At 43.0% G+C, this 18535-nt stretch overlaps 1 protein-coding gene across 4 annotated transcripts in view; it reads left to right on the plus strand.

Moving 5' to 3' along the window:
• The window catches only part of RAB3C (RAB3C, member RAS oncogene family), a 217990-nt gene extending 199455 nt beyond the window's left edge, over positions 1 to 18535 (plus strand). For all 4 annotated transcript variants that reach the window (XM_043547118.1, XM_037902844.2, XM_037902843.2 and 1 more), the window contains exon 5: positions 10910 to 18535. In XM_043547118.1, the coding sequence (XP_043403053.1) occupies positions 10910 to 11097 (188 nt within the window). In that variant the 3' untranslated portion in view covers positions 11098 to 18535. The remainder of the gene's footprint in view (positions 1 to 10909) is intronic.

Here is an 18535-nt window from a genome sequence, read left to right on the forward strand (position 1 = left end):
GGGTAAACACTACTGAAACCATAGAGTTGCTCCTGATGAGCTGATGTGTTAAACACCACTTGCTCCCATCTACACTGACTGCAGAGTTGTGTTCAACATCATGATACTGTAACCCTTCTGCCAGGCCAAGTTGATAACAGCAAGGGCCGGGTTCAGTACACAGGGGTTCCCTCTCATCAAAGCAAATGCAAAACTGGCTCGAGCCCCAACCCAGTGACCTGGGAAAATCTTACACACCCCCGGGCGCCTCAAAGAGGCAATACTTGCCCTCTCGCAAGCACAGAGTCTCGGTGCAGCAGAGAATCTTTAATAACATGAGGTAAACGACATCAGCATTAAATTGGGGAAACACCACAACTAGTGTTCATTAACCAAACCATGAGCAAAGACCCACCCCAGCAAACTGGGCAACATCCTTTCCCTCGGGTTCTTGAGTCCCAGAACCCAAACGTCTCTGGGTGATTTGTGGATTGCTGGACTCAAAAGTTCAAAAAGTCCAGCTCCAGAGTTCAAAAGTTCATCTGCAGTGTTACTCCCCAGTCTGGCTAAAATGTGCCTGTGTGTGGGGGAAAGAGGTAAGGGACACCTTACGTGTCCTGAAGCTGACTGCTCCACAGGGCTCTGCTCTACACAGCTCGCCGTCTCACAAACACTCTGCCAGCCTATCCACGAACAGTACCACTGCACTCTAGTTCTTCCAGCTCCCCACTACTTGACACAGTGCTCAATGATTCCAGTGCTCAGTGATTTCAGCTCATAGCAGTGGGAGCCTTAGTGCTGGTGCACCATAAGGCCAAAGTGAATTCAGCACAGTACCTGTAGTAAGACTCTTAATAGACCCAAAATTAGCTCTGATATTCCACAGTGGAGAGAGACAGAGGTGCAATTGGTGTTTCAGGCCCTCACAAAGGGACCCACACCACCAAGTACAAATACCTGTCTCAAGCCTCTCTCAATTCACATTATTCCACGTCCCTTGCCTAGCGAGTGCTACTTAGTTGATGGTGAGTCCCTCCATCATAACAAAAGGCCAAGTACAGTTCCAAGCACTGTTCCCATAATCAGGGTAATAACAATTTATTCTTCCCGCCCCAATAACAGAGACACTGGGGATCCCACAACAGCCAAAGTGACCATTTGGGCAGTTATGGCCTCATTCTAGGCAGGGTGGGTGTGCCTATGCAAATGAGATCAGCCCCTGAAGTTCTTTTCCACAACTTGCCATACCTCACCACCAGATGTCAGGGTGGAGCTCATCCTGACTCTGCTTACAATACTTAGCATGACTCCTTAAGCTCATGTTCTAGCCCAATCTTATTGTTAGAGCCCTGCAAATCTGCTTTATATGCCCGGACCATGTTTACGGATTGCTGATCGGATGCAGATACAAATTTTGTATCCATACAGGGCTCTACTTATTTTCTCACAAAGACAAATCCCTAGAGACTGTTCTGCCCCTTTCTATAAACTCTTTGCTTGCCATTTCCTCCCTCTCCCTTCTTTTTATTCTTTTGAAAGCACAGGTAAACAAGTTAATGAGCATCCAAACGAGTCTCTGCAAAACCAATAAAGGCAGAAGGGGGAGAAGGCAGCAGCTCAGGTTGTTTGTGTCTCTGGGCCAGCATTTGCACGGCTTTACAATTGTGGTAGATCTGTGCTTGCCAGGACTCTCACAATGTACTCCCAGCTCCTGAGTCCCAGGCTTTGTAATGAGGATTCCAGCTGCTCATGCCTAGTTTTAAATGTAGTGAAACAATAAACATGTTGCTGATTGGAACCAGCAAGGCAGAGAGAGAGATTTACCAGCTCTTCACCCTCTGAAAGTTACAGGGAAGGTGAAGAGTAAAAGGGCCAGTACATCTGGACTTTGGGTCCCCAAGGCTGCAAGGTCTGAGGTCCAGTGTGTGACTTTCTCTTCTGACCTCCAAAAGTGCTGTGTCATATCAGCTGTGAGGTGGGGAGTTATTTCCTTTTCCCACCCTCCTCCCATGGGATTGTGTCCAGAGCTGGTTGATGCATTTGTGGAGAGCAGTAAGGAAAGAGTGCATGGAGGTTTCCTCTTAAAGAGGAAGAGGGGAGAACCTGAAGCTTGCCCTAGCCAGGGTATAATAAAGTGGGAAGAGAGCTCAGTTCTGCTAGCATGTCTAGTAGTTATCGTGCCAGAGCTCTGTCAGTACGAAGCAGCTCATATTACACAGCGCACTGCCCTGGAGCCTGAGTACCAAACATCACACTAGCATGCCCACTTGATGGGGTTGACATGGGTGTGGCACCTTGTGGCAGCTACATGTTTGGCCGCCTTGAAGGGGAACAGGGAGAGTCACCAAGAGGTGTAAGAGAGGCAGCAAAGGGAAAGGAGACAGAGAGAAATGGAGGAGGGGGACAGAAAGAGAGAGAAAATCCTGATGCATCATCCAAACACAACATTCTCACCCAGGTAGCACTTTTGACATTACAGGTTTCCTCAGTTTCTTCCGCTTCTGTTCCATTCCACTTCATGCACCCTGCTTGCTCTCCGGCTTTGTCATGTCGTGCTCTACTCCTGCTGCACAGAACATCACAGGTGGTGGGAACAGGGTGTTCTGTGAGCCTCTGCTGTCTTTATAATCACAAGGGAGCTGCCTCACCGCACACACCTGCTTACACAGAAAAATCTTTTCTCTGTGTTAACAAGCAACAATGGAAAGATACCAAACAAGGGATCAAAGCAGATAGATCTGAAGTACAGAAGTGCAGTGTCTCTGGGCCCACATAATGAAATATTTAAAGCAGGAATCAGTAAGGGAGGAGAGGTCTGTGGCACAGATGTCTGCAAAATAGTCATAGTGAAATGAAAAACAAACAGGACTGAGGAGTTTGCACTTCTTGAAACCTTTTGTTAAGGTACCTCCCCATGCATTTTTCTAGCAAAAATGGGCCAATTTCCGAACGTAAGTGGGCTCATTTTTTGTATAAAGATGGCATCTGCCTTAAAAATTATGTGAAAATTCACATTTTCAGTGGAAACAAGGCAGCCATTTTGTCTTTGATAGCATTATTGCTGAGTGCAACAGAATATAATTTGGTCCAATTGCTCTGTTCTCTCATCCCCAGCTCTGATGATTTCTTCCCCCCTTTCTCTCCCCTTTACTCTGTATCCCTCTCTTCCTTCCCATTGCTGCTCCTCTGTTTCAAGGTATTTTATCCACCCACATCATTGCCTCATCTATACTCTACAGCTTATACCCTTCTTTTTTGCTTGTTCTGTATTTCCCTCCCTAATTTTCCTGTCCTTTCTCTGACCCACCCAATCACGCTCTTCTTTTCTCTGAACCCCATTCCACCCCCAACTTTGAAGCTGAAAGCACCTGGATTCTCCCAAATTCTGTCCTTTCCCAACCATTCATGTTCCAGTCCTTTTTCCTCTCCTCCTCCTCTTGCTTATTCATCACACACCAAGTCCCCTCCCTTTCATCAGCCCCTCTGGTTCTGCCTGAAGTACATGGACATAGGGAAAGGAGCAGCTAGCAAAAGAACGCTTTTGTGGTATGATAAGCAGAGCATGAGGCACCCCTCTGACTGGTTTTCAGCTTTGCCTGTTTGGTTCATGGGAAAAGGAGCAGAAAGGTGGATTGAGAGCAACACAAGCCGTGCTCCCACACTACCCAAGGGATCAAGGGAGGTGGCAGAGATGGTTTTTGGGTGAACAAGACTGCTTACGTGCCTCCCAAAAAAGTAATGGTATGCTGCTTTTCTATACCACTTCAGTCTTATTTACACCAATGTAAATATGGAATATATGGAATAACTCCCCTGAAATCATTGGAGTGGTTCCTGATTTTATCAGAATCTGGCCTCCAAACAGACCAGCCTATTTGGAATGGCTTCCTCCTTCTAACTTCCTGCAAAGCAGACAGTAGTAACTGTGCAAAGATTAATTATTTTAATGGGTTCCCAGTGGCCCAATGCTCAGGAGTGCCCAGGGTTGCACTGCAAACCTTGCAGCTAAGTTCCAGCACATAGTACTGAAACTGTAGAGGATCTTCTTTTCCACCCACTCCCCAACTGAGCTGAACCGTCATCCACTGCTTGAGACTGCCAGAGAACATTGAAAGCTTCCAGCAAGTGAGGAAATATACTGTGATTTTTGGGGTTCAGCTCAGACCACTAAGGGGTTGTGTCACCACCTGCCCTGCAACTCTGGGGCCTTCAGTACTCTGCTGTGGTGGCTCACAGCCCTGACGCCAACAGCCAGCCTACAAATATGTAGGTCACATCCTGGCTTCCACTGCCCAGTTACTCTTCGTAGGGTGACTCCGACACCCTCCCAGTCCTGAATTCTCCCCAAACCATTTGCCCTGGAGTGTTCAACCCTCTCCTGGAACGTTTACAGAGTTTATTAAATGTGTTGCTCTTTTGAAAAGACAATACGGTGCAGCCTGTTATCTGGCTTCAGTGCATCCTTCCCTTGAATCAGTGCACTGGGTTGGTTCAGATACAAAGTACAACAAATAGATTTAATCAAAAGAGATATCTAGGGCCCTACCAAATTCATGGTCCATTTTGGTAAGTTTCACAGTAATAGGATTTTAAAAATCTTAAATTTCATGGTTTCAGATATTTAAATCTAAAATTTCACAGTGTTGTAACTGGGGGGGTGGGTCTCGACCTAAAATGGGATTGGGGGAGGTTTGCAAGGCTATCGTGAGGGTTGTGGTATTGCCACCCTTACTTCTGTGCTGCTGCTTTCAGAGCTGGGCAGCCGGAGGGCAACTGCTTGCCCACCAGCAGCGCAGAAGTAAGGTGGCAATACCAGACCATGCCACCCTCATTTCTACACTGTGGCTGGTGGCGATGCTGCCTTTAGAGCTGGGTTCCAGACAGCAGCCACAGAACTTCCTGCAGCCGGGGGAGGTTCCCGGAGGTGGGTATGACCTGGCCCCAGGAGTGGGGAAGGGGTGGAATGGGGGCAGGGCGAGGTTAGTGCAGGGGTGGGAAGAGGCGGGTCAGGGGCGGGGCCAGGGCAGAGAGAGGTCGAGCACCCACCGGGCAGAGGGGAAGTTGGCACCTATGAGCTAAGTAATTGTTTGGAGATCAGAAATTAAATAAGCTCCTAAGGCATGATTTATTTATACAGTGCCTTTTATTATGGTCTTGATGCTTTCAAGAAAGAAGGGAAAATACTTAAATCTATGCATGAAGGTTTAGCCACACATCTCTCGTTGATATTATGGAAGTTGTATCGCTAGATTCCAGTGCACTACACTGTACCCCTCAGTTTACATAACCTACACTATTAACAAACATAAGACTGGGTCACGTATCTAACCTCACTCCTAGAGATTTAAATAATTTAGGCTTTAGTGACATCTCTCTCAGTACTAGGCACCTTATATGCATTTAAAATATTAAGAATATTCATCATAGATCGTTCTTACAGTAATTACTGAACTACCATTAAAATATCATACACCTGCCAAGTAATCCTTAATACATTATGTCCCAGTATATTTCAGCACATCCACCCATCGCCTTTCCATATGCCTGGGGACAATCTTGGGCTTGGCAGTGTACCCAAAAGTTAACCAATCTGGGCCAAGCAGACCAGGGATAGAGTGAATTCTAAAGTCAAGGGGTCTTCACAGTGGACAGCCTGCCATCAGTTCCCTGTCATCTAACCTAGGAAGTGTCAGCCCAAACAACTCTGCTGATCTCAACAGTGGCAGTACCACAGATAGGCTTTGTCTCCACTACAGAATTGTATCATGTTAGTACATGGTCTGTTTCTGGATGCCCAGGTGACAGTAGTATTCAAACCGGCTTTTTTTATCTGCACTTGTCTAGAAGAGCATGACATTTTCTTTTGATAATAGACCCTGACCCAGTTCTTCACACAATGCCTTTGACACCCTGAGACAAGACTAATTATAACATGCTCTAACTCCTGCAGAGCACAGTGCCATTCATAAATATGTTAGAACAGATTGCAATGGTATGAGTATTAAATGGAGGCCTTTTGTCACTACAAAATGTTCCTGTGTTAGAACCCAAGTGTGAGTAGTACAGTTAACTAAATATGATACAGACCATGACTTTGCAGTCTGTAGACGAGGACATATTGTGTCCAGCATTATGTCAGCTAGTCCTGGTTAAATTTTAGTTCCAATAGATGTAGCCAGTGTAGCGGGGAGCAGAATGTATTGAAGACATTCTAAACTTCCTAATGTAACGCATTAGCTGAATCAACAACCATGGTTGCCATGGTTAAGTCTTGAAAGACAGGTTGAAGGAAATGCTGTTTCACTACAGTGTTATTTAATTAAGATCTTTTCCTTGCTTATTTTCTCTCTTTTACTGTCTTAAAGTTGTCTTGGTTTAATAGACTTGCTGGGAGTCAGCTGTCTTAGATCAGTGGTTTTCAACCTTTTTTCATTTGCGGACCCCTGAAAAATTTCAAATAGAGGTGCAGACCCCTTTGGAAATTCAGCCTGTGGTCCACGGACCGCCTACCGTAGAAGTCTGAGACTGAAAACTGACTGAACAGAATTCACCTATAAATGTTGCATGTGCTCAGCACGGCATTTGATGCAGCATGAGAAAGGGTCTTCTATGGTAATAACAGCACATCCAGGTTTTGACCTGTAGGTGGAGGTATTTGCATACTTTTGATTGATCAGAAAAACAATGCTTTTTCTGGGATTTGAAACTTTTATTTTTGTAGTCACCTTCTGCAGAACCCTTAGACATAGTCTGCAGACTACCAATGGTCCGCACACCACAGGTTGAAAACCACTCTCTTAGATCAATGAGCCACAGCACTAATGCAATCGTAGTGCTGATGCTAAGTAACTTGCTACAAACCCTTTACTTCCTTGAACATAATCCACAGCATCCAATGCTGATTTTGCAAACAAGCTTTTTTTACCATTATCATGACATCTTCAGTTGTGCTCAGTATCCTAAAATATACAGTTGCAGCCAGGGCCGGCTCCAGCTTTTTTGCCACCCCAAGCGGCAAAGAAAAAAAAAGAAGCAGGACCTGCCGCCGAATTGCCGCTGAAGAGGGAGAGAGGAAGTGAAGGATCCGTCGCCAAATTGCCGCCGAAGACGCGGACGTGCTGCCCCAATCACGGACAGAGTGCCGCCCCTTTCTGTTGGCCAGCCCAGGCACCTGCTTCCTTCGCTGCTGCCTGGAGCCGGCCCTGGTTGCAGCTACTTTTCGTGGTCAATAGAGCATAAGAGACAGCAGATGTTTACTTCCTGTCAAATAAGGCCCTGTGCTGGTTGCTTGTATAAATGGAAAAGTCTATGTTGAGAGTTTCTTACTTATGTTAAATATTTGAAAAATTGTGCAGTGAACCTTGAGCTCAGCCATGCCTGTTAGTTGCTAACAAAATCCCAGTCCCATTAAGGTTTCCTAATTCTGTTGTATTAATCAGCCTGGAATGTAAGTGGACATCTGTTAAACAGAATTTCAGATGCACACAGACCTCCCCCAAACTGCTTGGATTGCCTTGTAAAAGGATCTGCTAGCAAGGTTGAAAAGAGAACCAGCTTCAGCTGCCAGAATCCAGAGGAAATAAAACAGCAGATTCTGCAACCTGGAAAGCAGGCAAACATGCAGACAAGGGGCTAAAATGAATAGCACTGAGTTGGGAAGACAGAGTAAATATCAACACACTCAAGATTGGTAAAAGGAGCAGGAAAGCCGAAGTTGAAGTGACCATATTTGTATATAGATCCAGGAAATGAAAAGCTGTTCACCATGAATGGGAGGAAAACACTGATGGTGGCAAGGTGCTTTTATAAAAAGAAAAACCAAGAATAATATCAGTGAAGCACTGTCTGAAATCTGCCTATTCCTATTTATTAATTATTTTTAACTGACTGTAAAGGCAGTTTCAGGGCATGGAACAACTTGTTTGTCCAATGTCAATATTTTAAGATTCTCATGCTCCTTTAAACTGTTTATCACCTTTAGCTCCCCTTTTGCCTCAGGCAAAAGCCTAAGTAAAGAGATGGTCTTGGGCTGCAGCTTGAGCTCTGGGACCATCACACCTCACAGGGTCCTAGAGCCCACACACCAGCCTGAGCCTGAACGTCTACACCACAGTTAAACAGCCCTTTAGCCTGAGCCCTGTGAGCCCAAGTCAGCTGGCACAGGACAGCCCTGGGTGTCTCGCTGCAATGTAGACACCCTTTGTGACCCAGAGGTTAACATCAGGCTTGGGATCTGATAATCCAGCAGGCGAAGTGAACTACAAAGCCAAGGCCCACCACAGGAAACATCCTAACTCCAGCCTCAGGTACTGAAATCTAGGGACCATCTGTAAACATGGGCCATTTGATCTTAGCTGTGCGGTAGTCCATAGAGAGGGGCAGATTCTCCAGTAGCCAGAATCCAAACCAGATTGCGTGTTGTACAAAGACAAACACCATAATTGCATCCCGAAGCAAATGAATATGTTCTCTGTGGCTCACATACCAACCAACTGACCTTCAAAGCTAGCCCCACATAGAACACCTTGCATAATCCAGGCTTGAGGTACCAAAAGCATGGAGAACAGTAGCTGTGTCTGCAAAGAAGAAATGGTCACCATCATCTTACCAGATCCAGATGAGGGAAAAAAGGGACTTTTGTCTACTGAGGAAACCTGAAAATCAAAATTCCAACTGGGAATTCAAAAGCAACCCTAAATTATGAACTTCTTTAAGAAATGTGCAGATACCAGCCCCTTTAGATTCTTACAGCAGCATCACCTCTGTCTTTGACATAATTGCGGGAATTATGGTTCACAAATCTAAGCATTGAAAATAATACATTGGCCATTGACATGATTAGTAAGAATGATTTGCTGAGCACTGACGTATTTAGTGTCATATAAAACCTGGTCTCTCCACTGACAATCTTATAGTCTAAGAAAGCAGATGATACAAATGTTCAACTAGAATAATCATAAGTGTTTTATATGAATTAATTGTTGTGTATCATGGTAATGCTTAGAAGCCTCAACTAGGTCAGGGCCCCATTGTGCTACGCACTGTCCAAACAGATGAAATAGCCGTCCTTGTCCCAAAGCGCTTAGGACAAAATCCAGTCCTGGGCAAATTTCTGATTTTATTTGCACTGTTATAAAACTGGAGTAAGTTCAGTGAAGGCAGTAGAATTACTCTAGATTTACAGTACTGTACAGGAGGGAAGAATTTGTCCCAGCAATTCCAGACTAAATGTACAATCAGTCAGTGGAAAATACAGACTCATCTTATCCTTATAGACAGCCTGGATCCTCCATTGTTGTACAGTAAGTAGCAGTGATATTGCCTGCCTAGCATATGCTGGGACATCACTCCAGGCTAAAGATGACTGTCCACAGCAAGTCTGCACTGGCACTTAGCCCTATAAAAAGAAGAACAGGTAAGCTCTAAATTACTAATTGGCCTGAATGTGCATAGTATCCTGTTTAGTTGGTGTATTCAACAAGTTATTAGAGTTGCTGCTTTAAATGTAACCTTTTATGTAAAAAAAAAAAAAGACTAACTCCCTGATTAGAAAATACAGTATATATGAAACAAATCTGTCTACTTACACTGCCCCAGAGCAGTGTAAGGGCAAAAAAGAACATGAACATAAATATTTCAAAACATAACGATGAATGTTGTTTTAAATTTTCTTCCAGAACTCCAAATACTTTCCCTTCGGTAGCTGTTAACCTTGATACTAGTTAAGAGTAAAATGACAGACATTTTGTTATTGGGTTCCTAACAGTAAAACACAGAGATAGGTGTATGTCATTAACCAAAGTGAATCAAAAAGACAAAGAACGCTTTGTGAATGCCAATTAACTTTTATAATATTACCAGTGAATTTAGTTGTTTTGTGAACCACTTCATTCCAGTTCACGAATTGGAAAGGGGGAAATCAGTGAAAGAAAGGCTGGTGAATTGATGAAGGGCAGTCAGGTGACTAGTGTCATAGCTGTGGGGGGAAGCTGGAGCAGAGGTGAAAAGTGGGAAGGGAGGAGAGAGGTCAGGCAGGTGAGAGAATGGGACAATCCAGCAGATGGTGTGAACCCAGTGAGGTGTCAGGCTGACCAGCAGGTTACTTCCAGCTACGCTGGGAACCAGCCAGCTGGAGAGGGCCTTGGAGGTAAAGATGACCAAGAGGAACGTGCTCATGAGAGCTGGCTGTATTAAAGAATTTCAGTGTAAGCACTCTGCCTCATGGATCATAGTGCTACTTTAGTTGTTGCACAATGGGATGAGAGGGTTACAGTACCCACCCACAATTTTTGAAGGAAAACAACTTACATTTAGAAATATTTTTGCTTCAAAACTTGTTTTCCATCCCCAGATTACATAACAAATAGGTAAAAGCCTTTCTTGATTTGTTTTCTTTCTTCTTGGTTCCTTCCGATTTCAGTCATCTGTTCTGGCATCAGCAGTAGCGGCCCAACTGCAATGCCCGTTACCAGTGGAGCAATGCTTATGGGGAACATAGTAATTAGAGCTGGAAAAAGACCAACAGAGTAACTGAGTTATTCCCCTCACAAGAGCCAGATGTAGTTCCATGATATGGGGCATTATTAAAATGATAGTGCTCTCAATTTTAGCATAGCACAAAATCAACTATGATTAAATCATCTTTGAATATGATTTATGGAAGAGATCAGATTGGGTCAAATGATTATTTCAACTACTTTGGTGTAAATCAAATGACTTTTATGTAGTTACTCTGGATTGACACCCATGCAACAGTGGTCAAAATTTAGCTCATACTCTTGATAATATCACTGTTTTGCATGTGCTGTCTCTCTTTCTTGTGTCCTGCCCACCTTTCTCTCTGCTTTTTCCCTTCCTCAGGAGGAGTTAATAGTTACCGAAGGATCTAAGAGTGTGTAATGACCAACGTGTGTTTTCTTTATTTTACCAGGTTTTGAATTTTTTGAAACAAGTGCCAAGGACAACATAAATGTCAAGCAGACATTCGAGCGGCTTGTAGATATCATCTGCGACAAAATGTCAGAAAGTCTGGAGACGGATCCTGCCATAGCTGCTGGAAAACAGAACACAAGACTAAAGGACACCCCTCCTCCACAGCAACCCAACTGCGGCTGTTAATACAGTTATCAACAGAGGCAGCTCCAGTGTGTTCTATTGCCAACAGAGTATTTACAGATGGTCTATAAGCCTTTATTTATACTGTCTTTTTAATTTATTTGGGGACAATGTGTTTATTTTATGTCAATGGCTGGTACAATGTGTGCAAACAATTTGTAAGGACTGCCCATTTCTAAGCATCTTTGCATGTGGCTAATTGTCTGTCTTTTCTTTTTATCCTACGTGCATTACACTTGCTTCAGCTGGTTCTGTGACCTCAGAACACAGGTTGTCTACAACTGACTTTAACTTAATCAGTTTCAAATTATACCATTTACTCCTTGATGTAATGAGCATGGTATTTAGGAATAAGCTTTCTGATGCCATTTAAATTTTCATTGACTGAAAAATCTATTTTAAAGTATAATCTGAATATACTATCTATTCCCTGTCTTATCCAGATAATTTGTCTGAGGCACACTTCCCTGAAGGTAATGCTCTGGCAAATCCATGTCCATCACCAAAATTCAGTTACCTCTACCCCGCACAACATGGCCACTTCGAAATTCAGAGTGACAGCAGCTGCCTAACCCAAAACACAGGTTCCTACCCCTCGATATAAGGAGAAATTCTGTTAGCTGCTGGCAGGATAGGGGCTGGCTGTGTTCCATTTCCATCCACGAGCCAATTCACTACAATACTGATATAGAAGAGAGTTGTGAAATGTCATTCTTCTTTAAGTTACCTGGTTTAGATAATATGCTACAGTTCTTGATACTACCCCAGCAGAGCCAAATCTGTTATGTACATTTATTCATAACCAAAAATAACCTACTCGTATTGTTCTGGAGGTTGCATTGTTTTGGCCTTTAGGAATTTCATGTTTCATTCTTGAAAATGGTGTCTATATATTAATTTTATAGTCTGAGAGACTCTCCTCTGTATTGATTGCAAAGGCCCATTTCTCTCCTCAGAAGTGCCACTCCTATTGAAGTCAGCAGGACTTGTTTGTGAGGACAGAAATGGATCTGTTCAATTTGAAAAATAGTTTGATCTAGATATATCTTGCTGAGGGCTTTCTTGTGACAGTCAGAAATTGGCAACATTTTTGGAAAATTCACAGAGAAATAAAAAGTTCTCCAATGAGTTCCTCCACTAGACTGTGTCAATCACTTAGAAAATCCACGAAAGGCTTTGAAGATAGCAGAATGTCTGCAGGTTTTTTTTAAAGCATTTTTTAAAATAGTCATTTCTCACCATGTTAATAAGCTCTTGCTCTACTAATTGGAAGCACTTTGCACTGTTGCCTTATCTGGGTCACAGTGATATTCCTCAATTAATGACATCATTGAGGCAACATTAACTTTTTATTGTTCTTATTAGATCAGCTTCAGTACCAGGATGACATTTCTCAAGCTAGACATAACACAAAAAAGGGAAGAAAAATAGGAAAATGTGTTAGAGCAGCTGCTAATGCCATACCTGACTGTAAGGCAATACCTATGCAACACATTGCCTTTTTCGTAAGGTAATTTATATAATCTCATCAAACACACTAAGGCCATGTCTACACTAGGGAAAAAGGTGTAGTTAAGACACTGTAACTATTACATGTTAAAATCCTAGTTTAGGCAAGATTAACACATTAGTTGGTTGAGGTAAACCCAAGTGTAAACTTCTGTTAAAACTATAAATTGACTTGACTACACTAGGATCTTACACATATCAGTTAACACTCCTAGCTAGCACCTACACTGTTTTTCTTAGTGAAAAATGAGCCATATCATTTGGCTCCATGGAAAAACCTGAGGAAAGGGAAAGGGGATTGGTCCTGCTTTGAGCAGGGGGTTGGACTAGATGACCTCCTGAGGTCCCTTCCAACCCTGATATTCTATGATTCTATGGCTATTCACTGCCCTACATTTATCCCTGTCGTGGGCAGATTAGTAGGAAGGGGAAGAGAAAGTGTAATCGAGCAGAGCCAGTTTGCCTAGCTCTTGGCATCCACATGGCATGCCAGTCACTACTCTTCCTGGCCCTCCCTCCCATTTCTAGGCCTCCAGCTTGATAGTTGTACTCCTCCAGCTGTGGCTATGCACTCCAGGATACTCTGAGGATAGAAGTATTTGGCCAAAGATTTGTATTGGTTTTCCAATTAACAAAAAAATTTAAAACATTTTAAGGAAAGCAGATGCTTTCCCAGAAAATGTTGGGGTTATTGATCCACCACCACCACCTCCCCCACACACACCCCCACCCCTCTTTTTTTAAATTTTTTATGGAAAACAGTCTTGAAGGAAAATTTTCAACCAGTCCTCTCAACTGAACCAGCCCTGGGAACTTCACTACGTAATGCCTGGTGCGATGTCATCAGCAGTGGTCACTCTGGCTAGCACCATGGTCCTCAGTAGACTATGCATGTTTGATGATGATGACCTGGTAAAAGAGTAGAGAATAGAAGCTGTAGAGCAAAAAATTAATGCATAGATTCCAAAGCCAGAAAGAACCACTGTGATCATTTAGTCTGACCTTCTCTATAATACAGGCCGTAGAACATCCCCAAAATAATTTCTAGAGCGTAGCTGTTACAAAAAACATCCAAACTTGGATTTAAAAACTGTCACTGATGGAGAATCCACCACAACCCTTGGTAAAATGTTCCTGTGCTTAATTACGCTCACTGTTAAAAGTGTCTGCCTTATTTCCAGTTTGAATTTGTCTAGCTTCAACTTCCAGCCCTTGGATCATGTTATATCTTTAATGCTGTTAACTAACTTCCACTGTGTTTCCCTTTGTACAATGCTCTAGGGGAGCATGCCTCCCACTGCAGTGAGCCAGGTCCCTTGTAACTTCTGTGCAGAGTCCCAAGCATTGCTGTCAAACAGGGCTTGCTGCCATTCTCCAGCATGATATGTGCTGTAATGCCTCCTGGGGCAGTGTGGGCTGTAGCTCTTACAGCATCTTCAGACAACGTGCACCTTGGACTGCCTCCCACCACCAGCCTCCTTCTGGTGTTTGTTGGTACATGGCAGGTGGGACAGGGGACATTGCCACATCTCACACTAATTCAGACATGCGCTCTGGAATGTGTAGTACACCACAAGTCCTAGCGCTCCCCCAATCTTTGCTCAGGGACACGGGCTGCAGCATGGCTGCATCCATGCAGCAGCATGAGGAGGAGGAGGAGAAGGCTATTTGCTGTCTCACCCATTCAGTGCATTCAGGCCTTGGTTTTCCCTCATAGAATTTAAGGTCAGAAGGTACCATCATGATCATCTCACTTAGGTTTTAATTCCAGTCCTTTGATCCTCTGTTGACAATGTAGACACTCTGTAGTGCTGTGATCTGAAGGACAGCTGGCAGCACTAGCCTAACTTGTTAAGAAGTGTGAGGCAGGTTGAGTGAAAGATGATATTTTTTGTCAATTTAAATTAAATACATTAAAATAAATGGAATGGGGGGATTTGGGGGGGGGGGGGGATTCTCCTCTCCTTCCTGTTGTAAAAAGAAACACTTGTCCTGCCTTGCCCCTGTTTAATACATTATAAGCAATGGGAAGGTAGCAGGATGCAAGAGCAAACTTGTCCTTAGGAGGCCGACCGTGCTTTATAAGGAAAACATATGCATACAGGAAAACTAGTATCAGAGATGGAGCAAAAAAAACCCTATCCCTGGATGGGAACTCCCAGTTGCTTTGTAGCTATATACAAACTTTACATTATATGCCCCTCACCAGATAGTGGTTAGAATTAGTATTGGGTGAACTTTAAAGTGTTCTTAGTTTCATTTCCGATCACATCCCAAAAGTCTGGATTCTTAGCCAGACTTTAGCTGAACAATCCAGACAGCCTGAGACCTGCAAAGATCCTGATCCTTTCAGCAGATGGATGTAGGTAGACCTTTGCTCTCACAAGTCCAAGACTGTGGCCTTGTGCGAGAAATCTCATGAGGTTTCAGGCCAGGAAGCATCATAAAAACCATTTGTGGCATATTAGCTCAGAACTTGGCCTTTCAGTTCTTGGCTGGAATCAGGACTATTACAGAGATACACACAAGGAAAGTGATCTTTTCAAAACTTACCATCCTTTTTCCAACAGGGGGAAGCATCACAACTGTGTTTTTTAATTTTCCTTCAAATCAGGTTGCCCCACCCTATTTAATTCCTAAGGTGGGATTTTCGAAAGCACTCGATGTCAGCCTAATTCTGCTTCTGTTGACTTTATTAGTAAAAATGCCATTGACTGCAATGGGAACAGAGTTAAACCAACACTGAGTGCTTTGGCAAATCCCATCATAAATGGCTTCACACACACATAGTCATTGGATGTGCGAGGTGAAGAAGATAGGAGCAGGGATCAGTCAGATCCACGTATGTGACCCATAAATTTGTGGGGTGCTCCCGGGACTTAAGGAGAGTGTTGCATACACGCAGAGGTCCAGCCACACAAAACCAATTTGAGGGTCAGGACTAATAATAATCACAAAAAGTATTTTAAAAACGTTTAACAGCAGCATTGTTAAGCTGGCTACTTGGGGACAGATTTTGAAAAACTAGCTGCTTAGTCTCAGTCCGGTTCCTGGTGGCCACATCATCAAATCCAGGACCAATCATCACTAATTTGTACCTTTGTTGCTAGTCTCAGCAGAGAATTAGGGAACTGAATGGCCCATGGTAACTCACAGACCTTCTCACACCCAGAGGTCAGGGTTTAGGCCCATTTGTGAGGTCGGGCAGTGGAGAGAAAGCTTGCTCTGCCTCTGCCCGTTCTATCTGTTCTATGGATACAGAGAGCGCATCAGCCTCCAGTGTTTTCAGTCCATCATCAGCACTGAATTTTAAAGAGAATCTTGCCATGTTCACTGTGGCACAGACTATGTAACTACTCAGTCTGCATGTATAATGGAGGGGGGTGGAATCTGAGCTTTGCAGTCTTATTTCTCATTGAGGGCTCTGGAGGGGATTTGTCTGGGTAAAATACTATAGTATTATTACTGACATTTATTACCTCGAGTTAATGGCTGTTACGAGGAGGAAAAGAAACCCTTCTCCTCTATCACAGTTTAATGGGAGAATAGACCTTGAAGTGGACAAAGCCCCCACTGCCTGGGGTCTGAGCCCCGTGGGGCCACCTGAACTACTGCACGACACCACCCTTCCAAAGTGCCAACCAAGAATAACATTAGTGCTACAGTAATTGCATACATGGGTAATACACCATCTTTGTCATGGAGTCACAGTGTCTGTCTCAGTGCATGGACAAGCTGTCACTCAGCGTTCCAAATGGAAACAAGCGGAACAAATGTAAGAGACTGGGCCCTGCAGTATTCAAATGCATGAACCGATGGGATTGATCACAATGGCTTGCAAGCCCTTTTGAGTTGAAACTGCAATTGCATGGTCTTAATTCTGACAAAAGTTCATTTTCAGATGTGATAAATGTGCCTGTCCTTACAGATCAATTAACTTGTAACTGTGTTTGTATTTCATTTTGTTTATTTAGACCGATTTCTTTGGTGTCTGAAATACTATGAGCTGGCCTGTCTTTCTCTCTCTCTCTCTCTCTCTCTCCACATATACATATATATATATATATATAAACCCAACTCATTCTCTTTCTGAACTGCAATGTGCGTGACTGTTACCTGGAACTGTTTGTTCCTTTGTGCTTATACTTAATGTAATGCATAGAGAAACTACCTGAGCAACTAGATCTGTGTGGCCTTTCCAGAGCATCAGTCTGAAAGATTCGGTTTTCTTCCCAGGCTGCTCAGCTCTGTAGGTCCAGCTGTGCTGCTTGCACCTTTTGTTATTTTAGGAATGAAGTGCTATTTTATGGTGCAAACACTGCTGGAGCTTGCTCCTAACTTTCAGAATTGCTTGAGTTTTAATTGTCTTTTGCTAGGAAATGCATGGCATTCTAAATGTTATGTCCAGTGCTGCCATTGTTCCTTCAATAGCAGAGAAGCCAATGATGCTTTCTACTTAAAAAAACAATTACAGGCTTCATTTTTCAGTAGCATGGTTTGTTGTTATCACTTTTCAATGGCAACAGCTAAATGACTGCTCTGTTGCTTGAATGTTATGAAAGATTCCTCGACCCATTTCATGGACAGACTTGATATACAGCAAATGGACCAAATTCCTCTTGGGTGTAACTCGAGTGGAGTTCCACCATTAATCCTTTGGATCCACAGGGCCCAATCCTCATCTTGTGTAAATCAGCATAGTTTCACTTAAACCAATGGAACTATGCTGTGTGTTCACCAGCTGAGGAGCTGATCCATGAGTGGGGTTTTTTTTAATACCGATTGGAATTTAGATTCTTCAAGGTTCACTACGTGTAAAGTCTCCATTCAAAAGGCAAAGCATCTGAATAGTCTGAGTATGTAATTGGTTTCATCATTAAATGGGTCAAGTAAATTCATTTCACCCTGTCTGTTAAGCTTTTTTTATTTATTTACTTTGTTTATTTTTTCCTTAATGTTCATCCAAGCAAAGATTTTTACTGCACGTGTAGAATTTTCACACACAAACAAATATATCCTGAACACTGGTTCGGTTTGCACAGGTATTTGTTCATTTTCAGTGCAGTGTTTTTTATTGTTATTATCGCAGTGGAACTTACCCAGAAATTCTCATTGTCACTAGAAACTGCGTGGGTTAAATCCACAGGCCATAGGATTACTGTTCATGGTGACGGCAGAAGCAGATGGCACATCACTTGTACACAGACACCTGTTTTGGCGGGGGAGGGGAGAGACCATGTCCGAATCTTCTGACAATTTCATGCTCTTGCATAACATGTGGAAACAAAGGTTAGGGATTGCTCACCACTTCCAGTAATGAATTCACTTGAGTAATCCTGACATGTACCTGCAAATTAGTGTTAAATGAAAACTGTTTGTGCTGTAATCCCGTTTAATATATTGTTGGTAATGTCAGCCGTGTTGTGGTTCAGTTGGACTGTCAGAATGTGTAAACTATTTACTAGTGTTTGTGGAACTGAAGTGTCTTAAATGTTGCATGAAAAACGTTATAAAAATAGATTTGTTTTCTATTTTTGAACACCTCTGAACTGAGGGAACATGGGCCAATAAGTGCAATATTTAATGACTTACTCAGTGTATATAAATTCGTATGAAAGGGAGAAGTGTCATGTATGTGTGATATGGTGTCGATGATGGCTGTGTGGCTTATTTAAAAGATGTCTAGTAGCTGTAAGAGTCTAGTAGTGAAATTTATACAGTAAATACTTTATCAGTGTAGTGTAAGAATAAACTATTCTTAATTCATTTAAACTATTTTTCATATATGAGACAACAGTAACAGACGTCCGTACCTTTACCGCAAGTGCATGTCAATTTTACTTTTAGAACTGTGAGTGTCCTTTCCCAAAAAATGATTGTGGTATATCACTAGTAGTGGGGAGACCTTTTCTCAATCAAAAGATACCTTTAG

This window comes from Chelonia mydas, chromosome 5, assembly GCF_015237465.2.
Source record: "Chelonia mydas isolate rCheMyd1 chromosome 5, rCheMyd1.pri.v2, whole genome shotgun sequence".
NCBI lineage: Eukaryota > Metazoa > Chordata > Testudines > Cheloniidae > Chelonia > Chelonia mydas.